Source organism: Anthonomus grandis, chromosome 6 (assembly GCF_022605725.1).
Source record: "Anthonomus grandis grandis chromosome 6, icAntGran1.3, whole genome shotgun sequence".
NCBI lineage: Eukaryota > Metazoa > Arthropoda > Insecta > Coleoptera > Curculionidae > Anthonomus > Anthonomus grandis.
In genome coordinates this window covers 28,593,701-28,619,186 of record NC_065551.1, presented here as the reverse complement: position 1 = coordinate 28,619,186, position 25,486 = coordinate 28,593,701, and the positions used below count along the sequence as shown (strand labels likewise).

Sequence of the window (25,486 nt, the reverse complement as noted above, 5' to 3'; positions counted from 1 at the left end):
TTAAAATTCCTCTCGAACATTGGCAAGTGTTTGTCCAGTAATATCTCTACATTCGTGGGTAATCCGATCTTTTAAATCCTTAATATTTTTAGGTAGAGTTTTATAAACTTTACTTTTTAAATACCTCTTAAGGAAAAAATCTAGTGGTGTTAAGTCTGGTGACCGTGCGGGCCATTCAATTGCATCAGGCCTACCAATCCTACATTCCTGTAAACTGTTCATTCAATTTTTTTGTAAGATGGAACTTTGTTTGCCATTTAAAATAATGTGTGACACTATGAGGCAACCATTTGACCTACCAAAGTTTATGTTTATAAAGTGTCTTTTATTACCACACTTTTTTGCTGAATATACGCTTATATGTCAACCGATTTTGTTTTCTTTTTTATTTAGTTACATAGGAGATTGTATAGCCTTTTAAATAATAGTTGAAATATTAACTTAAAAGGTAAAATAGTGTCGTTTAAAATCAGAGTTTATAAAATATGACCTACCTATACAAGTCTAAAAGGGCTAAAAAAATAATGTCTTATTTATCTAAAATAAAAAAAAATACAAAGCAAATAAGCGCATTTGGTACCAAATCCTAAAAGACTATTAAGTATACTAATTTAAAAATCATCGGCAAGTAGCACTTTTTTTTATTTACAAAGAACTTCAATAAATGAAAACGCAAATAACCAATGTTACGTGTCTAAATATTGACATAGCTCATGTATAATGCAAATAAAGCCCTTGAAATTGGTTTTGTTCCTATAATTGTATATTTATACGTGTTATTTATATTTATTGAATTGTCAGACCCAACACCAATCAGATTATACAAAAGTCAGAATATTACTATTACCATTTTAAAACTGAACGTTTTTGTCTTTGTTTATTTAACTCTAATAAACGAGTAAATAAAAATAACGTTTTACATGATTGAAAAATAATTTAAGATATAATATTTTGTCGTTTATTATTGACATTTTAATCTTATGGATGCAGTTATTAAAAAATAAAACACCACTATGATTAATTTATTGGTTTGGACTTTGAAGTGGACTATTCAGAAAATTTCTGCAATTCCTAATTAAAAAATGTTGCATATTTCCTATTTTTAGTCTTAAGCGAAAAGGCACTTTTTCCATCATGAATAAATATCAAAAATGCTACTCTTTAACTTTTCCTCGGTTTCAAATATGTTCTTTAATTTCTTCCTTTAAAGAGATACAGTGTCCTCCTTCAAAAGTTTTCAAGAAAGAATATTTAAATTAATCTTTTTTTTACAAGTCCATTACTTCCATAATCTACCTGGAAAGCCATAGCCATAAATATACCCAAGCCCTGAGTTGACTCTTTGGAAGGATTTACGGTTTTTATCTGGTATTTTATTAACATAATTTTAAAAAAATCAATAGACCCTTTTCTTCTCTCATTTTTTGAATATTTCCTTAAAATGATTATGTTTTGATTATTTATGGCTATGGTAATCCACAAGTGAATTGACAAAAAAGTTTAAAAAAAACTAAAAGTGAGCGCAAGTATCCGATTGAAATATTTGAACATATTTAACAACTTATTGAATATTAATTTAATGACTAGTGGGGCTACTAAAACTAAACAGAAATAATTTAAAATATGCTAAAAATATTGGAGTAAACATTAATTAACTGAAAAATTGACATAAATCGAATATAATATTAACTCATTTAAAAAAGGTTTTAACATATAACATATATTACATACATTATATATTATATAAATAAATTTTGAGGGCAATAAATGCAAAACATGTATGTTGTTTTAAAATGAACAGGCAAATAAAATATCGCTAATATTTCATCATTAATTTTTCACCTGTCTAAATTGACCAAAAGTATTATTATGCTTTTAAACAAGTAAAATAAATAAAACTACAGTTAATTATTACTAGTATTAACATGGTTAAATTGCACGCGAGATTTATGTGACAAATAATTATTATAAGCAGTCTCCCGGGTGCTATATGCATTATCGGGAAATATTATCAGAAAATATTTTATTCCTAATTAACCCTCAGTATTTTTTTTTTGATAAGGATGGTAAATATTTGCTCTGGCACAAAATTAAGAGAAATATTTTTTTATTCTAGAAAATGTTTTAACCGCCATCTAGAGCAAACTTTTACAAACTGTGGCTCTTCAAATATCCATTTCCCGATAAATCGATTTTTTAGTAATTTTCTAGTATCAATAAATAAAAACTTTTAAAAAATACTATAGATGGAACTACCACCATCTTTGGTAATGTTAACATACATTTTTCAGAGATATGCACGTGATCCCTTGGAAAATTTAATTGTTTTTCTTTCTTTCAGATCTAAGTGTTTTAAAAGTAGGAAATTGGCTTGACGTTTCATAAAAGTTCTATTAACATTATATTGCAAATAAATTAAAGGATTTTCAAAAAATTTATAATTAATTAAATTTCTACTGTATATGGGTCTTTGAAACACTGAATAGAATTATGGAATATTTCACAAAGATTCTTTGAATATATTCATAATTCAGATATAGATGCCCATTCTACGTTCACAATTAAAAAAATAACTAAATGATTTTTTTAGTGTTAATATACTAATTGAACGTAGCTAGTTAATATAGAGCTCTCTCAATAACTATGTTGATAAGCCAACAATAATTTATTATATGGTGTAGAATGGTAAATGGTCATTTAGTTGGTCTATTGACAATTGACGGTAGTCTTACAGGAGAGAAATATTAAAAACCACTTAGGAAATTTATAAGAAAATGTTCCCTTTAATGTAAAACGAAACATCTATTTATGGCATAATAGAGCCCTTGCATACTACAGTTTACCTGCAAGAAATTTTTATGCCAAGATTTTCCAAACCTATGAATTGGTTGGGGTGGTCCGTATAATTGGCCACCTAGATCGCCAGACCTTGATCTTTTGGATTATTGCCTTTGGGTGTGGTTCAAATCACTGATATATTTCATTAAAGTAAAAACAAGACAAGACTGTCACCATAGAGCTAGCAAGTGCTTAAAAGTAAATGGTAAAACAATTATTTTATTAAAAATTAAAATGCATATTGTCAGATGCATCGTAATTTCTTGAAATCCAAATATCTCGAAAATGGCTGCTTATATTAACTTTTAACAAATTGACTTTTCTGACGTAAAAATGATAAAAGAATTATTTAATTTACTTAACAGTGTAATACAGGGCCTTATCAAAAAGTTATAATCGTTCAAAATAGTATTAAAACGTGTAGGTGGCGTCCCCTACACATAAGAGCCATGCTAAGATTAGATTAAAATTCGTCATCTCAAAAAACGACCTAATACAAACTTTTACTTTAATATTTACATTATCATAGATTTTATTTAAGAAATAGGAAAATTAATTAAAAACTTTAACACCCTGTACTCGTATTTCGGAAACAAAGGCCTTGCGGAGCCATATTTGTATTGACTTTTATGTTTATTATTCATGAATTATGAATAATATCAGGATTTTAAGCGCCATCTAGGTTAATGAGTGTTTATTTTTTGCTTAAAAATCCATTCATTTAATCCTTATCAAAGCTCTTCACACGACTTTTACTTGAATTATTAACTTTATTAATCAAAGACGCTAAATAGGTAATAAACCGTATAGATTCCTATTTAACTGCAGCTTCCTAAATTTTAGTTGATCCTGGTAAACCTGTATAAGCAACATAATATAAAAAAAACTAAAAGCTTTTCATATCTTCCAATAAATTCTCAATCTCTCTTTAGAATTTTAAATATTAACCTATATTGGAATTGCAGCTACATAACCACTAAGACATAACCTTGTCATATAAATCGGTGCCTTTTAAGTGTTTTAAGTCCGTTTTTAGGCAAATGTATGTGCTTTAGCCTTGATACTACATCACCGATTCATATAAAGTTACTCAGCAATTCGTTCATTTATTTTAAATATTATCATATCGTTCTATCATATTTTCACATCTCTGTCTTCTTAGCCCCCCTTAGAATACTGTTTCATTGATAGACTTTTTAGGTATGGATTCTATAATTTAATTCTTCATATCTGCTTCCTTACATTTTCTGTTTTTATATCAAGTCCTTTAAAAGAAATGTAATACCTCTCTATTTTTGATATTGTTCTTGTTTGTTGTGTTAGACTTACAATTGTAAGAAATGCAAATATGGCTCTTATAGTTTAACCCATAATATGTCTTGTAGCCACGTTTAGGGAATATTCATATCTTTTTGTTTTTTATTCTTTAGTTATAGAATAAACCATATTTTTTCTTTCATAATAAATAATCATAATTCAAAAGCCATCAATAATCATATCTATTAGCCAAACATTATTTACTTTACAATAAAAAATATTTACCTACATTTTATTAAAACAGTATAAAAAAATAATATCACAGTTTATTTTACTGAGGACTTTCTACTACATCATCTGTCACATAAGTCCCTTCCTTCTTAGCTGCCGGTGGTTGTTCTCCCTTTAAAATATACTGGATTTCTTCCAAAGTTTTCCCTTTAGTCTCTGGTACGTACACAATCGAAAAAACAGCCGTTATCAATGTAAACGCGGCAAAAATATAAAAAGGCACATCTAGTCCATATATTCTAACTAAATTCTGATACAGCTGTATTGAAGCTAGACCAGTCAAAAGGAAAATTAAGTCGGCTAAAGCCATACCCATCGCTTTTACTTTAGTTGGGAATAACTCAGCTGTCATGACAATCGGTATAATACCTAGGCCACATTTAAATACAGCAGCATAAACTAAAATCGCTACAATAGGAATCCAAGCACTTTCAGGACCTACCAACCCTCTTTTTTGAAGAGTAAAAAATATTGCTACAGCAAGTAGAGCAAATCCTGTAAGGAAACTTGATACGGCTAGCAGGATTCTGCGTCCGATATGATCAATACCAAAAACTGATACAGTTGCTGCTAAAAGCATAATAGCCGAAAATAAAATTCCAGCTACATTAGAGCTGATTGTTACTGAACCAGCTGCGATCAGAATTGAATGAAGATTCATCAAAATAACAGCCATTCCACTGAAGTGTTGAGCTGTATTAAGAACTGTCATTACTATGACAGCCTTTCGGTTTGATTTTGATATGAAAAGATCTTGGGGGCGACCTAAAAATTCACTATTTAATATTTTTTTCATATGTAAGATAATACAGTTTTCTACCTCTTTCGGACTTTTGTCGTTCAACAGCGATAGCAATAGCCTCAAGTTCTTTATCTACATCTTCGCGTCCACGTAGCCATTGCAAATGTTTTTTTGCTTTCTCATGTTTCCCCTTGGTTAATAAATAATATGGTGAGTCTGGCATAAATGGCACGCCAACTAGCTGAATACCAACAATTATTCCACCTAGAACAGTTCGGATGTCTATATTTCAATATGAGTAAATTTAAAGAATTAGAATATAAAAATGACTTAAATAACTTTTATTAAGAAAAAATTGATGATATTCATAACTTACCGATAATGGAGCAAGCATAAAACGGCACATAAGGCGCCACACCATAGAGAATCAAAAATCCAGCAAGCATCATAAGAAAAATAACTCCAGCTAGAAAACCTCTAATTTTTTGATCAGCTATCTCAGCAACGTACATGGGTCCAGCAACAAAAGCCACATCTGCAGCTAGACCAGTTAAAAATCTAGCTATGTAAAGGTAGTTCACATGGTTAGCCACACCTATTAGAATCTGTAAAAGTTTTTAATAAATGTTTTATATTTTATAAGTGAAAAACCATACGAACCCAAGCTGTAAAGCTAGAAGATGAGGCAAATAATACAGTTTTTTGTCTTCCGATTCTATCGACCATATATATGGTAAGTGGTAACCCCGCTAGTCCTCCAATCATGTAAATAGACTCTAACCAATCGATATCTTCATCTGTTATTTTAACTGGACTATCAGGACCTTGGAGGATCGGAATAAATGGTGCAGACCATCCAAATTGCATTCCATCTGATATGGCTCCGACAGTTGCTGTAGCGAGAAAAAATATATTAAATGAAATTATTTATTTAAAAACAGTATTATATTGGCAAAATCAAGTAATTTTTTAGTAATCTTAAGAAACTTTTTATATAAACGTACAATAAATTACAGTTTTGCAGTTAGAAATGTGGACTTTTAAAGATTAAAGAGTTCTAACTCACCAATCAATGATTTCACGGTACAGTCACCAAAATATCAAGAAAATGTAATTATCTTCAACATTCAACAGAACTTTTCTGATGATGAATTACTCGCTTTTAAAGATAAATGACATGATCTAATCCCTTATATTTTTTAATTAAAAATTTTGTTTCTAACATTTCGTAGAGTTACTGAGTATCATGATAATGTTATTGGCAAATCAATTAAAATATTAAAAATAAAAGAGGATTTAATGCAATTTTATTGAAAAGAAAGTCCTTAAGAATATAAGTCTGTAAAATAAGAAGAATCTTATTGATAGTAACTCACTATATGCTTAATATGATTTAAATACTAACCATTCATTATATATTAAGTATTTATGTTTAGTATATATAAAATAGTATATAAAATATACTATTTTAAATACTATTTTAATAAAATAGTATATAAAATAATATATAAAAAAGTTCTCTTCAATAACAGACATTTTGTCTTTCTGTATAAACTGACGGACATAAATAGCCTCCAAGGTAATATCTAATATATTATAACACGTAAATGGATCTAGTATTTTGTTTTCAAAAATTGTATAACACTTAATGCACATAAAGCGTGCTTGATATTTGGACACTATTTTGGTGATTAAAAACACTATAATTAGTGTAGTAATTTATTAGTAATCTTAAGTAATTTTTTATATAAACGTACAATAAATTACAGTTTTGCCATTAGAAAGGTTAGACTTTTGAAGATTTGAGTTCTAACTCACCAATCAATGATTTCACGGTACAGTCACCAAAATGTCTAGAAAATGTAATTTTTTCAACATTCAACAGTCCTTTTACAGAAAAAACAGCACTATATTAAAAATAGTAAAGGATTAAAGGAACTTTAAGCTTTCACAGTAGACACCTCTGGTCAAGTCACCTAGGTCACCTATTCACATGTCACATACGTACAACTTTTGATTATGAATTACTCTCTTTTAAATATTAATGACATGATCTAATTCATTATATTTTTTTTCTGAGAATTTTGCTTGTAACAATTGTCAGAGCTACTGAGTATCATGATAATGTTATTGGCAAATCAATTAAAATAATAAAATCGAATGATAAATAATAAAAATATTAGAGGATTTAATGCAATTTTATTAAAAAGAAAGTCCTTAAGAATATAAGTTTGTAAAATGAAAAGAATTCTATTGATAGTAACTCACTATATGCTGAATATAGTTTAAATACTAACCATTCATTACATATTTAGTATTTATACAATATAATTTTGTCTGTCTGTATAAACTTACGGACATAAATAGCTCACAAGGTAATATCTAATATATTAAGTAAGGCTTACTATCTTTTTTAATAATTATAATAATCTAAATATAATATATTATGAACCTCGTATTTCGTTTTTAAAAATTGTACACTTAATGAGCATAAAGCGTACTTGATATTTGGATAATATTTTGGAAATTTAAGACACTATAATTAGTGACCATTGCTAGGCTATTTTATTTAAAGAGGGAATTGAAAACTCTTATGTATGTATGATACACATACACCACTTACAAAAATGCCGACGCTGTGAAAATTCCTTAATTCAATTCCTTGGCAAATCCTTAATTTATAAGAGTGATATGTTTCTTAACGTAAAATAAATTGTGCCACTCCTCTACTCCTTTTAAGTAAATAGCCTTACATGGTAACTTTCTCCAAATTTATTAAGATACATTTCTGCTGTATCAATGTAATTTTTATGGCACCTCGGCACATTAAGCCTTTATTTATAACCGAACTTAATGACCTTTTAGCATATTCGAAAATTAAGATGCAGTAATAATTATTTATAAATAAATGACAAAAATAAACCTGACAAATAATATTACTGGACAAACAAGAGTTCGATAATTTCAGTAAGGTCAGATCAGTGAAAGATATTTAGTTATATAAAAGAGTTAAAGTATATGGTTGCCTGTTAAAAAAAAAATTATAAAGCGCGGTTTTCAATTTAAACTTTTTTCAATAAAGAAATGTGACATGTGTCGCTTAATTCATAATAAAAAATAAAATCAGATACAGTAATTATATTTTCGCCTTACATTTTTTCCAATTTTAACCTAGAAATGTACGTCCATTAGGTACCGAAAACCCAATGCTTAAGTTCCAAATTTTGCGAAAAAATTATTTCTTTTTTTTAACTTTATGTTGGGTGTTAATTAAGTCAGAAGCTTGGTAAAATAAAAATGAATTATTTAAAGAAATAATATATATATGACCCTGAAAAATTCCGAAAGTAGCCGAAATGTCTGAATCTTTCTGCTATTATTTTGGCCAAAATCCAATAATTCCTTATAAAAATTTATCAACTGGGTCACCTATATATTTCCTTAAAGGTGATTTACAAGTTTTCATGAAATAAACCATATGTTATTTAATTGTTTATACTAATTCACATGCTTAAATAGTATTATGAGGTAAAATAATAAGACTTCTTATCTACTGAAAACAATTTAAACTAAAAAACTCACCAAAAAATGCAGCCATCAATTGCGGAAAAGTTCCTTGAAAAACACTAAAAACTTTATACATTTTGTTACTTTTACTTAGCTATCACAACACACTGAACTGAATCAATCAATAAAAAATTAAATTTTTAACCAAGCATCTGTTAAGGAAGATTATTCAGTTTTCATAGCATGTTAATTTAATATACCAAGTGAGTTATTTACAGTTGTTATTAGTCCATTTAAAACTGTAATAGTGAAAAAAAAGCGTTTTACTTGTGGAATATTGGCGTTTATCTTTACAACTTTGTTATATTGCTTATTTAGGGATAAGAATTTATTAGGTGAAGTGAACTTAACACGGCAGACTATTGTCAGATTTAAGTCAATAGCCTTTATATGTATGTACATAACCTTTTTTATTGTTAAGAGTGTAAGAAAAATCACGAGGTGGTGAGAATTCAAATAAATATCGTATAATAATTATTAATATAATTAATAGTTACACAGTATTGCGGTTTATAGAATTTTGTAAATATCAATTAATATTTCATCAAAAAATACCTACATAAAAACTATAATGTGTATAAGTATATAGTAATTTTTTTTTGTAAGTAGAGGTCCATTGTTTAAGGGGAGTCGCTATATATATATATAAGTAAATTTTATAATAATTGTATACAAGTATGTAGAAGCGAATAATAGGCAAAAATGTATGTGGTAATAAGGAATATTTTATCGACATTACGCTTTGCTATAAGAAATTGCTACTTCATGTATCATACGTGATTTTAAGCCCCTAAAATAAAAGTTGACTTAACTTTTACGAAAAAATTACAAATTTTTAGGAAAGACATACTCAAAATCTCAAAAAATTAACGTGTGGGAGGAATTTATGCTAATATTATAATTTGAATTTTTTTACCCGATTAATTTATTAGAACATTATTTGAAACCCTAGCCTGGTATCCTTTAATCTTTACAAAATTATGTAATAAACAATTAGCCATAACACCATTATTAAATAGATATAATTTGCATTTGCAGTAGGATGAATTTCCCATGTACTACTTCGAGAGTGGCTTAATGGACGCTTTCCAGGGGCATAAGTAGACCTAGTGCAATTAAATAGCCTGCACGGTTACCAGAACTAATCCTATTAGACTTTTTTTTAAGAAAGAAAGTTAATAACGAAGATAGTGAGAACTTCTCCCTGTACATATAAAATAATGTTTTGTTTTCAAGAAGGTTAATAAATATTGCTTGTTTTATAATAAAAGCACAGTATATGCTTAAACATTTTATATTTAAGTGGTCTTAAGCGGTAATGTACATTTTAGTCTAAATCTAGTCGACTAATTGAATTTACCTAGAAAAAACTTAACGAGATTAAAACTAAAATCACAAACAATTAATCTACTTTAATATTTTTTATTTTTTTTAACTTTATAATTCTCAATCAAGTGTCTTGTGGAAATAGAGGTAACCATTTAAGTATTACGAATTATTTCATATTTCATATCATTTCATTAAATTATTAACTACTAAGTCAAGTAATAACTATCAACATACTAAGTCAAGGATGTCTCACATTCCAATTAATCTCGCTAAGTAAATATTTAAACAATTTAAAAATTAAAGGGGTATTATTGGATCTAATAATATTTACGTGTTATTATAATCAATTTTAAATTCTTTTAAGTTTATTCAAGTGAAATTTAACATTCGGTAATAAATATTAAATTAATGCTATTCCCGTATGGAAAAGTGTTTTTTTTCCAATTTTCTTTAAATCATAATTTATTGGTAGTGGATGACTTGTTCCTTTCGGATTTTTTAAACAAAGTAGTAATTTCAAATTTGCTTGTAATATTAAAATAAACATTTAAATTAAACTAACTACCGGGTTGTTAAGTATTTCTTTATCTACTAGGCAGAACATCACATGTTAGTTTTTATATCGTAACACATTTGAATAACAAATTTGTTAATTTAATGGGTTAACAAGGTTACCTAGTTTTTAATTTAAAGTGATAAGATCCTAAATGTTTAAGTAATTGTTTGGAGTCCATATTTTTTTAGGAACAAACTTATGCAACAAACCTCAAGATTAAAAAAAATCAATACTTGTTTAAATATTTTTTTCTACATAATTCTAGTCCAGACATGCTCCAAAATTGTGCTTTAGTGGTTAGATTTAGTGCAAACTATATAAATATCATTTATGAATTGCACTTACATAAAATTACAAAAATAAATTTATTACAGACCACCAGCATTTTAATGATATAAAATGATAATCCTTGGAGGCAATTAAGGGGAGAATGGACTCTTTATTTTTCCGTGTTTTAAGCTTATTTTGTAGACATTACAGACATCAAAATTTAAAATTATTTTATTCCTCCTATATGATAATAAAAAATAAAAAACTACAAAAAAATATTTAAGATAATTAGAGAGATAAGAGCACAAACTTAATCCAGTTAAATAAAATATCGAGATTTTTGGCTTTAAAAAAGATTTTCTTAGGGTTAATTTAAATATTGTACTGGATAACGTCACTCCTTCTAAGGTCCATTATGCCAAGAATTTAGGTTTGATTTTGAACATTGAGCAGAGATTTCGAGAATATACTAAGCTGTTGATTTAAAAGTCGTTTTTAACTTTGAAATTTTTATATAAAGATCAGCATGTTTTAAATTTTCATCTACGTAAAATGATTTACGAATCTTAATGCATGGACCATGAAATTAATTGAAAAAAATCATATTTGGATGGTATAAATTATTGCTCACGTGTTATATTTGGTTTAAGAAAGTATGACTATATTTCTTACAATTTTAAGAAGCCCAACTAGTTTACAGAAGTTAATAAAGATACGTGGATATCTTCACTGGAATTTTTACAAAAGTTTAACGAAACCTCTCTTTTCCAATGGTTTTAAAGATAAATTTGTAAGCATTCATTCTCGAGGCTTGTGTTCTTTAGACATGATATTAAATAGTGAACATCAGACAGCAATTTTTAGCAGTTTAGTTATAATCCCATAAAACTATATAACTCTTTACCATCAGAAATAGTAACAATTGATAAAAAACAAAATTTTAAAACACACTTATTACAAAGTGAACATGGACTTTAGTACTATTATTTTTCTTTAGCTGTAATCCTTTTAACTTGTTATACTGTAGGTAATTATTTTTTTATTTAAGTTCAAGTTATTTTGGTTTCATTAATATTATTAATTATAAATATGTTCACGTGTAATTGATTGAATTGATCTAAGATAATTTAATTAAAAATGCATTGAATTTGTGCGCTAAAATAATTTGTTAAGTTACTATTTTATTGTTTTATTTTAGGTTTTATATGTACTTTTATTACAACTTTTCATTCATCATTATCATTTTAGTTAATATTATTATCATAATTAATAAATTGTATGAAAAATATAAAAAATATTTAATTTACAATATTACACGCTCTCGTAATACATACAATTATGCATATCTAATGAGTTAACTAGTTTTAATGCATTTAACATTAAGTTTAAAAACACAACTATAGCAATACAACTTTTCTTAAGTTTGTTACAAGCTTTTTATAAACTTTAACAAGTAGGTTCGTCTGGTAAAAAAAATACAAATTTAATGATAAATTAATACAATATTGTTTTTTAATACCACGTTAAAAAGTAAATTGAACAAAAGTAAAAATTGGATAACAAATACCTACAATTGTCAGGCGTAATATTCTGATTGTTTTAATGCTATTTTTTGCTTCATAAGGGGATCAGTTTAAACCTGTTTCACTAAATATGCTTGTAAAGTACCATTTTGCTTAAACATATTCAAAGAACCTTAATCGCAGATCAATTATTTCATTAAGCGAATGATATTGTACTTATTTCGCATATAACTAACAAATAAGTATGAATTATGTTTATCTTTCTGTCACTTCCCTTAGCAAAGATAACTTTTATTATTGCGTCCATATAAAAATGATAGTATTATCGTTGATTGAATATTTGGGAAGATACGCAATCCTGTGTTAAAAAGTGTACCCAGTCGACTATCGGATTGCCGTTCAGTTTCGTGCACCGTGTGGTGCTGCCGCGCAGCGTCAAATCTAGGAACGATTTATTTTAGCTGCGTGGACCTGGCTTTTGGCTTCTTTGAGTCAGGTTTTCAACGACGATGGAATCTCCGGTTACGCGGCCGTGTTGGATATTTTTTTAAGATATGGGATGATGCTGCCAACTATGTTTTTATTATTTTTTTTGAACATACAACACAGTGTCATTTATGTAGTGGTCAAGTGATAAGTGATATACTTAAGGGTGGAGGCATATTGAAATTTCTTAAAAGTTAAATTTTATAAACAAATAATTACTTACCAAAATATGTTCTTGAGACAAAAATTAATACAAAAATATATATAAAAAGCTATTTTTACAAAATTACCAAAAAAGTTTAATACAAGTTATAATTCCAACAAACATTATGTTTCCTTCATTTTGTGTTCAAGAGGGTCAAGTTTTTAAATAAAAAGCCCGTTGCACTTAATTAACTAAAAACTAATATACAAAAAATATGTGGAACAAATTTTAAGATATAAGTAGGTTTCACGTAAATATTATAAAGAATAATTTAAATAATAATTTATAAGACTTAATACCGATGGTAATATAACTTCTTGATCAATAATTTTTTGTAAAAAGTAACCCATTTTGTCATGTGATTCAATATCTGAAAAATTGTGCAGCGTAGTGAGATCTGTAAAGTAAGGGGTTGTGAGTGAGGATGTTAATAGAAATAGAAAATAGGCCATATTTTAAGTTTTAAGCGACACAGGAAAATTCTCAATTACCAGTTGTTACAACTATACTTAAAACTATAAAAAGATACCTAGTAACAAAAAAAAACATTTTGTTTAAAGACCCCGCATCACGGTTATACAGGACGTCAATAGAGGTGGTCAATTAGAGGAAAGTTGAGCAATATAGTGTCCTTTTATAATAAAATCTAAATACTTCCTAAATTTTGCAAAAAACTGAAATTTGGCAAAATCATTTTATTTTTTTCTGGCGTTATTTCAAAATATATGACAAAAGTATTTATTAAATGAATAAATTATTGTGACCACTTTTTCTCGCCTATACGATGACACCTACCTACCCTAAAATATGACGTTCTGTCTTTAAAGAGCCATCGTCAACTTTGTTTTTCTTTGTCGGCGCTATATTGACCATTTGCAGTTTAACGACGCGGGAATCTTTGGGCGCCCGGCCGTTTTGTTATTTTTTTAAGACAAGGGCGATGATGATAACAGCGCTTTTATTTATTTTGTTATTGCCGATATTTAAATGCGCTGTGATCTCGCATAAATAACTAGATAAATGTGGTGGTCAAGTAATGTATTGGAAGGTGCTATCTCTTACAACTTAAATTTTATTAACAAATAATAAATTACTTACCAAAATCCTTTTTTGAGACAAAAATAAATAAATAAAAACAAAAGAAAAATTCAATAAGCTTTTATTTATTAATTAGAAAATTAACAAAAATATTAAATAAAGGTGATATAGGTAGGTTTCACGTAAATATAAAGAGTAAATTAAATAATTAAAGATTTAATATCTATATACGATACTATAGTTTTTTAGAGTGAATAATTTATTGCAAAAAGTAGCCCGTAATGTGATTTTTGACAATACGGGTTTGTGAAACCAGCCAATATCTCAAAAACTGTGTAGGGTAGTGAGATCTGTGAAGTACACTTTTTTTGGACAAAAATATTGAAAAATAGATACCTTTAACTGAAATTAATATAAAAATAAAATCGCAAAATTTAAAAGGTTTTGAATAAGGGTGTAACAACACTATAAAATATAGAAAATAGGCCACATTTTAATTTGCAATACAGGCAAACACTTAATTACTAATTCTTAAAACTAGAAAAAGTTAAAACTAGAAATATTTTGTTTAACAGTATGAAGGGTCTCATCGCGATTATACAGGATGTCTGCGATTATACAGGATTGAATAAATGCAATCTAAAAATTGGAAAAATGCCAAATACTTCCTAATATTCAGGAAAAAGGTGAAATTTGGCAAAATGGTTTTTTTATTTTTTTCTGGCGTTATTTGAAAATATAAAATAAAATCATTTATACATTGTTGTAAACACTTTCTCTCATTTACAAGTTAACATCTTTAACTTTTAAATACGACGTTCCTTCTTTAGAGAGTCATAATCAACTTTGTTTCTTCTTGTCGACGCCATGTTGGCCACTTGCAGTTTTGAATAACCCTTTTAATTACTTTATCAACGAGGTAATTTCTAGCTAGTAGTTGGAATCATCCCTATTAAATATTATATACCTCTCTCTCTTTTAAATACAATTTCGAATTTCAAAAAATTCAAAACATACTTTATTCATAAATACATGGTACCTACTTGTTGACATGGTACTTTTATGATATAAAATAGGCACATTAATCGACATATTACTAACACATAATTTAAAAACAATACACAATAGTGGGTTCAACATACTAGTATAAACACAAAATGTATTTTCAATTTCAAAGCAAGACGACTTAAAATTTTTTTAGAGTAACATCACAAATTCTAACCTTTACATCTTTACTAAAAACTAATTATATACTATTGGCCTATTCCTAACTATCTTCAAAAAATTCTAATGCTATAAAAATATTTGCTTTTAAGAAGTTTCGTTAAGGACTTTTTAAAGCGAGGAGACTTTTATGACATTTGGAAAATGATTAAAAATTTTTATGCTCAAGTAAATAAGAGAATTCTTAGTTCACTTTTCGGGATGGGCATTGGAATATTGTATTTTTTTCTGATATTATAATGTTTTAAGGAGCCATTATTTTGAAGATACAATTTATATTTTTTGTATATTAGTCAAGCAGACTCAACAATAAACAAGCAAGTAGGTATCTTAGGAAACAAGGAAACGTCAAACGTAACAAGGAAAGTATCTTTAAATAGGGGTCTGCATGTCCCGTGGAGATTTATGACACATATATTTAATGGCTTGTTTTTTAAAAACAAACATCGAGTCAAAAAGCCGTTTACTAATGCAACTCCAAAATGTTATTCCATACTGTAGGTATTTTTGTATGAAAGTAAGTTCCAACTTTCGACAAAAAAAATATCAATCTCAGTTCATTTAAAACCATTCTAACAGCATAACATCGTCTAGCCAGTTTTTGCCTCCTGACATATCTCCATAAAACTTAGGTTTATGATCGATAACAATTCCAAGAAATCTGTTAAAATTATTCACTTCCAATTCTTTGTTGTGAATCATGAACTGCTCTGAGCATAAAAACTTAACAATTTAGTCTTATCTATGTTTAAAGACATCAAATTAGCATCAAACCACTGTTTAATCATTAATAAATCTTTAGAAATTGTTCTAGGTTAATGTGCTTTTATTATTGTTCATAAGATAGTGGTGTCATCTGCAAAAATAGTGAAGAATCCTCTTATCTGGAGAGACCCCAGGTCATTTATATACAATAGAAATAAAATAGGACCGAGAAATGAACCCTGCTTACTACACAAAGTTCAGACAAACTGCCATTTGGCCAAACAAACTTTTTTCTGTCTAACAAAACAAAATTTTAACCATTCTAGAGCAACTCCCCTAAACCCATATCTAGAAAGCTTACCGAGCAATATTCCATGGTTGACACAGTCAAAGTGTTCGAAGAATGAAGTCGCAGAATACCGCTGCAGCAAAGTGACCTTCTTCAAGCTCAAATATAATCTCTCCAGGAATGAAAACATTACTCGACATTCATTTAATATGTTATTTTTTTTTAATTAGGAAAGCTACCATTCGTACTATAACCAGTTTCTCAATAACTTTAAAGGCTTTTTAGGCTTTATTTTTATCTTTTTCATGAATGAATTTCATCATGAAAACAATTATTGAAAATACTTAAAACACTAAAGACCATAAACATAATATATTGATTTAAAATTTTCTTAAAGTAAAAAAAAGAAAAAGAGAAAATGGCTCTCATAGACATGAAGAGACAGTATTTTTAAGAGTTCGGATTGATTTTTGTAGATAAAATAGATAATTTTCTGTGAGGTTTATAATTAGATTTTTTTAAAGATTTTCTAATAAGATTTTGAGATTCCCATATTAGGTTGTTATAAATCAAAGTCTTAATTAATATACGCACACTGATTAATTTTGCCTAAAGAAGCCATCGTCTCACAAACTAAACACATTTACATATATATATCTATTTGTGATTATGATATCCAAGAAAAATTTTTAACAACTACCAAATTGCAATACGGCAAACACGAACCTGTGCAAAAACTCTCCCACACGACTCGGATGATCGGCCGATTACTAATGAGAAGCGACGGACGAAATTATTTTCGCGCATACTGGAGAGAATCGCCATCTATTTTTCACGCATATTTGCGGTCACGTTTTAGCCCATAAGGTTGCGTATCTTCCCAAATATTCAATCAACGGTATTATTTAAATAGTAGATAGGTACACTTTTACACTACCATAAACTTGTGTAGTTTAGAATTTACTTATTTACCAAAATGGTATGTGATTAGTAGATGGTTTAAGTTATATTTGAAGAAATTTAACGAGAAATTTCGGGTAAGTAGCTAATTTTTAAATAATTCTTATACATCAAAATATAAATTGCATTCTCTTTTAGGGCATCCTAAATTCCCTAAGCTTAACCTTTGACTTTGGTTTCACCTATAAAAGAAATATATATGTTTTTTTTAATATCTAACGATTTTTCTCGTATCTTTATTCCTCATATTAAAAGTCATATTTCTCTTGCTTGTTTTCCTATACTTTTTTTCGGGTCTAAATAAAAAGAAAACAAATCCGTTCATGTGAACAGACAAGCATGTTTTGCGTTTGATGCTCGAACACCCACGCCTCTGTGTCTACGTAGTCGGGTCATTGATAAATACTCGCACATAGAATATAGCGCAAAAAATCGGTCCCTCTTTTGACTCATGCGCTTTGAATAACGATAAACGTTAAGTAGTTTTCGCGATCCAAATACCTTATTTCGGATAAAAGAGTAGTATCAAAGTATATCTATTTCAAGATTTTAATAGGACGGTTTTACCAACATAAATAATTTTGTAATTTATATACAGGAAAAAATATGTTTTTTTATGTCTTAAAAGTTTATTTAATTTAAAATACAAAACTATCATGACTTATTGCAATGCAATTTTTTCATTTACTTTGCAAACATGTAAACAATGGAGGTTAAAATGTAATCTTCTTTTTTCAACAACTACTACCTAAAATAACCGTTTTACAATAATATTGATTGATGTAAAATTTTTATTATCACTATTTTTTTGGTTAAAAATAATAATAACAGTAATTTAATAATAAAAATTTTAGCAAGATCTTAATGAAAAGTATTTACGAATATAACAAAAATACACTACTTAGACAAAAATCATGACAATCACTTTATTTAGCCCGAAACTCATAACACTAACTTTATTCACATTCGACAACTCGATAAATTACCATAATGAAATCTATACCATGGTATATGGTATATGGTAGGAAATTCAAGTTAAAATCTAGAATAATACTTTAATGTTATTAAAAGTCAAAGTAACTCTGCAAAAACTTCACTCACTTGTCGATTTTATCACTGGTAATACACTTATCTTTATGCTGAATAAACATGCATTTTACTACCGGCAAAAAATATACTCTTCAGTTCAATCGTTTTATTTATAAGTAAATGTTTATTTAGTTTGGTTTAAGTGCTATGTTTTTTTTATTATAAAATAGATCTTCATGTTTAAAGACTTTTCTTTGGAATGCCCTGATTTATCCCAAGATTATATAAGAAGAAAAGGAATTAAAAAGGCAAGTATATGGAATATTTTGGAATAGTTGATACAAATTATGTTCGATATGAATTAGAATTGACTAAGTATTGAGGAAATTTATTCTGTTATCATGAAAGTCGTTATTTTTTTCTTGAGAGATCTGTGAATTAATCCTATGTATAAAATCATTCACCTCTAAGGGATTTTAGAATATTCTTTTTGAATTATGTTGGTTTATAGACCTTCTTTATTTTTTCTAGCCTTTAGTTTTATATTCAGTATTATGAATCAATTTTTGGGATTGCGTTTTCCAGATATTTCGTATTATAACAATTTTATGCTGAGTTACAGCCTCTTTTTGGTAGTAAGTACCCCCAAGTAAAACTCACTTTAAACTGTTTACAAGGGACATACTTTGTAATAAGTAAAGTAAGAATATTATGTTTTTAAACTGACTTGCTGCTGCAATTGGTATGGAAAATATATGCAGTCTTAATATTGCTTACGATTTTGTAATTTAAGACCAAAGCAAAAAATTGTGTTTTTTTTTAATTACTGAATTTTATTAAACAGGTCTTTAATTATTTATTGATCTTCAGAAAATAACCTAAATAGTAACAATATGTACATTAGCATGCTCAAAAATAATTAACTTCCACGTACATTTCTAAAAAAATTAATTTTAATTGTATAAAATTTACCCAAAGAATTACTTTTAAAAACTTTAGACATATTTAAAGCTGTTCCTTCATTTCGTGAATTTTTAATTTTTTTTGCTAATTTTTTTTTAATTTCTGCTTTACTAAGTTATTTTATTAAAATATATATTCATGTACCTTACAACAAAATATAAAAAAAGGTATATTACTTGCCGAGTAATTTAAAATTAATTTCATAAATATCCAACTAAATTTTGTATGCAGAAACAGAAATATGGAAAATCAATTATTGTTTTTAAATTATGGGAATTGTTGCCAATTATAATATAAAACTGTTATCGATTTTTTAAAGCTTTTTGATCATTTTATCTGTTTTTTTTTGGTTACGAAGAAATCTAAATATCTAAATAAGCAAATATTAAAAAAAAAATAATTGTTTTTTTTAAATTGGGTAAATAAGGACTATTTTTTTAATAAAACTGTATCAAAAATTAATAAAACTAAAGTTTATATAAGGGCTACTTTTGAAAACCTTAAAACCCAATTAAAAAACATATTTAAATAACTCGCTTTAGTAATACATATGTTCTTAAATTTATAATCACCTGCTTAGGAAATTTTGTCAGTAAATATAGTAATTGCTTGAAAAATTAAAATTGGTATGTACATATTCTTCTTGGTATTCTATTTTATTTTTAATTAAACTACCCTAGTTCATGATTAGTTTATTTATCAGCGGCTTAACACCAAGAACGTAAACTAGTTGAGGCTACCTCTTAGGTATTTGCATGTCGCTTTAAATTTAAAAAAATTTGTAAACAAAAAACTAATTGCATCTTAAAAAAATATTTTTTTTTTTATTAAATTGCACTGCATTAAATTAAAAATTTAAAAAAAAATTGCTTAAGCTTGCAATGTTGCCAGTTTCCAAATATTTGACTATGGAATAACGTAACTATTGCTAGGTAGTTAATCCCAAAAAGCATATAAGTTCACGTCATGGTTAAGTTAATTTACACTGGAAATATAAGAGTCAAAGAATGCTTAAATTAAAAAATTATGGCGGCAAAAATTATTAATAATTTAATAATTGCTAAAAAATATTATTTTAGGACAGTTAGTAGACTTTAAAATATAGATTAAAATTAAAAGAAAGACAGATTAACAATTTATAGCTATTTTTGAAAATCTTGGATTATAGTCCCAAAATTTAAATATATTACGTGCTATGCACACATTAATATTGAGTTAATTTACCTCGAAAGTGTTTTTAACGCTAATAGTTTGGCGTGTTTCTCAGTTTCTTGCTAGTTTATGAATTTTAGACTATAAAATTGTGAAAAGCTGTAAAGAGTTAGCAGCTAAAGTCTTTTAATGTTAGTTCGAGAATATACATAGTTCTTTAATTTCTGTGTAAGGTCTTATTGTGCAAGTTCTAATAAATTGGCAATCTTATACTTTTGAATTAATCTAAATAAAACCCTTATTTCACATCAAACTTATCAGATCGTATTCATTTAAGTTATGCATCATAATTAAAACAAATAATTTTTTTCTTGCAGTTTAATTTGGGTGATTTGCTTTCCTTTCACTTAAAATCTACCGTAGAGTGTGAATGCATATAAAACAAACAGATATGCAGTATAAAATTGGCAATTATCTCTTACATTCTAAATATTACTAAAATTGTATTTGTATTGTGCAAACACAAAAATATACCTTCGTAGAAAATATTTGCCTTCCTTCACTCACCTATCATAGGACCAGTTATATATTCAAACCGTGGCTCAGTTTATTCTTTCTACGTTTAATACTTGTGTACATCATTGGTGTCTGCTTATATAATTTTATATCAAAATAAAAAAATCAATAAAAAAATGTTGAGACTATGACCAAAGCACGAGTCTAGAGAAACAATGTTGGCACTTTTCTAAGCACAACCCTTCGTTAACAAGAAAAAGTATAAAAAGTCTTAAGAAATAAATTTATCTAAATTATTAATCTCAAAATCTCCTTATATATACTTTTTGAGTTATCTTGGCTAGTAAGTTTAACTTGGCAATTCTCAGCGCGAATCCGATCATTGTAATAGCAGTCTACAGCACAGAAAATCCAGAATGATGGAAAATCTCTCCATACTCCCGATTTGCTTCTGCGTGCTGTTCTTCACTGAAAACTATCGATTTTCCACAAGCAGCCAAAGCAGCAGGGGTGCTGTCGGTCGCCATATTACCTCTCCAGATCGTTAGATTGGAGACTGAAAATCTCCTTATTGTAAGGAATTTCATTGTTACGCGAATTTTGTGATATAATTTGTTAAGATGGTGCGCCGGATTTAGATTTAGGAAGAAATATAAAAGTTTAACGGGATCAGGTGAGTTTATCTAAATATAGATTTTTAAGCTTTTATCTGTAGGAATTTTGTGAATTTGTATAATATAGGCTTAAGCAATAATTATAGGGCTTTCTGATGTGTTAATATTTATAGCAATAATCTTCCTGATTAGAGAGTCCCCGCTAAGCTCTGAAATATTTATAATTACAAATAAACTATAAATAACAAATTAAACCTTTATTAATAGTATCAATAATTCTTTAACAGTAAATTTAAATTGATCGATTAAAGCTACCTTATTTTTCAGTGAATTGTGTTGGTCTTTATGAGATATAAAAGACTCCCAGGAGTGTATTGATTTTTTGAAATAGAGTAAAGAGGTTGTTTAAGAAATTAATATGACCTTTTCCTACTTCTTAATTATGTCAATATAAAGGTTTGCTTTAATTTTCCTTGAAGGAGTTCTTATGTAAGAGATGAGTCTGTAATTTGCCGCTCACGCTTAGATACGTCATTAAAATTGACACATGTTTAAATTTTTGGTACTTTTTAGCAAAGAACATAATTAATAAATAAATATTCTAAAAAAAGGATATATGCCATTATTTTGTATTCTAATTTATTGTGTTCTAATAGGTAATATGTTTTCCAAATAGAATTCAAAAAGGTAATTAAGGTTGTTTTTATATACAGTATAATGAAGTAGTTCACCAAATTACCAGTAATGACTAGACATGAGCCATGAGTATATATCGTGTTCACCAGAATAAAATTGAAACATGATGCTACCGGTAGGATGATAAGATAAAATATATTATTCAAAATACATAAAATTCTTATTTTGGTTACGTTAGTTATTTTTTATTTTATTTTCTAAATGCAATTAGTTATAATAGGTTATATTTAATTAAAGGTCTGACAAATACGAGTGAAAGCTTAGAGAAAGTATATTAACGTACTTGGGACAATCAATATTGCAATCAATGACGTAATTTTAAAGAAGCATATAATTTTTTAGGATATTATAGAATACTTAGGCAATAGTTAAAAATTAAAGTTTTATGTTCTTTGATGTATAGTTTTTTTATTTAGTTTTGATGAACAAGTCATGTTTTTATTTTTTGTCAAAATTATTTTTTTTCTGAAATATTACTTATTCTTAAACGTAAACAAAAATAATAAAATATTTGTTCAAAATCTTTGATGATTTATTGTTATATAATAACTCCGGCTTATGAAGTTTTTTATGGCTACTTTTGCAGAAAATATCCATTAAATTCATTCATTTTAATATTCATGTCTCCATAATTCTGCCGAGAGCCAATTCATGATTTGCAGTATTTTGTACTTTTTGTATATTTACCAACTTGGAAGAATATATATGAATCGTAAAAATGGTTATAATCTACATTTTTAACTTTAGTGAAGAAATAAATAACTTATGCAAAAATACAAATACGAAGAAAATATATAAAACATATTTGGTAACCTTTACCTTAAGAAACTGGAAAAAATTATTTTAAAATGAAAAATTTTATTTTTTTCCTCGTTGTTTGTATACCTTTGCCTCAAAAGGATAATTATAGAGAACATTAATAATAGTTTAATATGATTTACTCAGAAAATAAAAATTTAGAATTCCTTAAAAAACAAAGATCCAAATTCTGGTTTTCATCCGCTCGTCATAGACCAGTAGCAGCTGGCAAAAATCAAAAGCTGCATAGATTTTTTAGCGTTTCAAATACTGTATTGATTATTCTATAAATTTATAAAAATGTAATAATTGTTACAATGTTAGTCCATATAATTCAATAATTTTTTAAAGTAAAATGCATCGAGGTAACCAAATACCTAGACGTGCAGAAATATACTTGTCAGAATTTTGTAAACTCCTTTAAAAATGTTAATTCTATAAAGTAACGGAGTAATTCAATTTTTTTTCAGTTTTATTGTCCAATAACTTAGCAATTAGGGATTGCATATTTACGATAGTTAAAAGAAAATTGTGTTCGTTAATTTTTGAGTACAGTATCAATTTTTCTTGGCATATAAGTATGGTCATAATAGGTGAGATTTATTTTAATATGGAGTTTTTTTCGAGAATATTATTTAGAGCTATTGCTCTTTGCACTGTTCTATTTTTCTGCTTAATATACATGTGGAGATAAATTTTTATGTACCTAATAATTTAGGGATTGTTTTAAACTATCTTAGTAATCGCTAACATTGTAAGATAGAAAACAACATTAGCAGTAAGTAAACTGTTATGCATGAAGTTGCTAAACAGTCCTTAAAACTAAACATTATTAATATCAATATTCGCAATGGGAAATATAGTTTGTTTTGTAGAGGATTCTGCAATAATATGTAGGCCTAGAACTTTGGTAGAACTACAAAAAAAATTGTTAAAACTGGCCTCCCTGACAATTTTTAAATGGTTTAGTAAATATCTTTTAATCAATAACTATGAAAAAACAAATTTTATGGCTTTTGCTAGCTACACAGATTTTCTTCTAACACCAGGAAATAGATAGATTTAAGACTGATTTTATAATTTACCATTGAATGAACACACAAAATCGGTCTTAAATAGGTTTATGATACGTAAACTTCTATCTGAATCTCATGGAAAAGATCTAGAATTGGATATTAAAAATATTATATGACAAATCTATGATGCAGCCGACAAATCTCATTTTTACAAAAAATAGAATCCGAGATACTGGGCAAATGTATGTGCAAAGTATTTCGATTCGATAACGTAAAAAACGAAATACATTAACGCTTATTATTCGTGATTATAATACTAGACAAAAACCCAAAACCAACTGGAATATCTTAGTCTCAGCGTTATTTTCTTTATATAAAATTGTCCTTACCTGCACAAGAAACTTCCACTCAGTCTAAAGTTTATAAATTCTCGATCTTTATATAACACAAAACTATAAATAAACTAAAAATACTTCAGATGAGATGTAGTGATTATTTTGAAAATAGCTTGTAAAAAAAGTTTTTCTTGATTTAAGAAACTAATTTTCCAACTATACCCATTTTTTTTCAATTTAAATTTTTGCTACTGATCAGTTTTTTTTCTCAATTTTGACATAAATTATTGATTAGGTTATCGACATGTGAACTGTAACTGTATCGAATCAAGCTTGAATTTAATCACTTCTATGAAGGGAAAGTTTATAATTGTTAAATGAATTCATTAAGTCATTAAGTTAGGTAAGACTAGACGAAAATTTTATTGCAATACACTTTTTAAGCTTATTATCCAATTAATTAAATATTAAAAATATATAGTTTTAAAAATGTATATTTCTCCATTTGAAGTTTTAAAATCAAAAACACTGTTTCTATAGCAGGTTCTTTGACAGGAAACAAAGAAGTGAAAAGAAATACCTATAAGGATCAAATAGCAATAATTGCATTTTAGTAAATATATAAAGCAAAAAACATATACTACATTTTTTTCCTATGGTTCTCTATCAACTTCTAGGCTTGTTCACTTTATTTAAATTTCACTCGCTATCTCGGCGATTATAAAAAATGAATTAAATTAGGTCATGGAGATAGTAGCAGTATTTTTAAATACCTCACTTACACTTACACAAGGACTATTATACTTGAATATTCAACAAATACTTTTCCTAAGACATCTAAGATAAATAGATGAATGTGTAGATATAAATTATTTTTTTCCCTTCAAACGTTTTTTATATGCAAGTATGATACGTCATTAAAAAGAATAATTATATTTGCCATAATACAATAAAGCGCCCATGGGAAGAAATTATAAAAATGTTTTTCTCTTAAAGACCAAATGTCGCATCAGTTACAACGTTCTATCAATTTGGCCTAAGTAACATATATATATTTCCGAGATATTAATAGTGATCTTAAATTTGG

At 27.4% G+C, this 25,486-nt stretch overlaps 2 protein-coding genes across 9 annotated transcripts in view; one reads left to right on the top strand and one right to left on the bottom strand.

Annotated features, from left to right (window-relative positions):
- Positions 1-4,321: 4,321 nt before the first annotated feature.
- On the bottom strand, positions 4,322-24,532 carry LOC126737310 (facilitated trehalose transporter Tret1-like). Of its 2 annotated transcripts, none has more exons than XM_050442154.1 (5): positions 24,454-24,532; positions 5,789-6,021; positions 5,505-5,733; positions 5,207-5,392; positions 4,322-5,151 (listed from the first exon to the last, which is right to left on the bottom strand). In XM_050442154.1, exons 2-5 carry the CDS (start codon positions 5,993-5,995, stop codon positions 4,427-4,429), a joined length of 1,347 nt encoding a protein of 448 aa, XP_050298111.1. In that variant the 5' UTR covers positions 5,996-6,021; positions 24,454-24,532; the 3' UTR covers positions 4,322-4,426. The 2 variants fall into 2 exon arrangements, with proteins under 2 accessions (XP_050298111.1, XP_050298110.1); XM_050442153.1 differs by lacking the exon at positions 24,454-24,532 and adding an exon at positions 8,711-9,046.
- The window catches only part of LOC126737311 (synaptotagmin 1-like), a 31,815-nt gene continuing 20,621 nt past the window's right edge, over positions 14,293-25,486 (top strand). For 5 of the 7 annotated variants that reach the window (XM_050442161.1, XM_050442160.1, XM_050442158.1 and 2 more), the window contains exon 1: positions 21,446-21,613. The gene's annotated coding sequence lies outside the window, so the exon portion shown is untranslated. Of the gene's footprint in view, positions 17,358-18,460; positions 18,618-21,445; positions 21,614-25,486 lie in introns of those variants that run through there. The other 2 variants (XM_050442157.1, XM_050442156.1) reach the window with 2 other exon arrangements.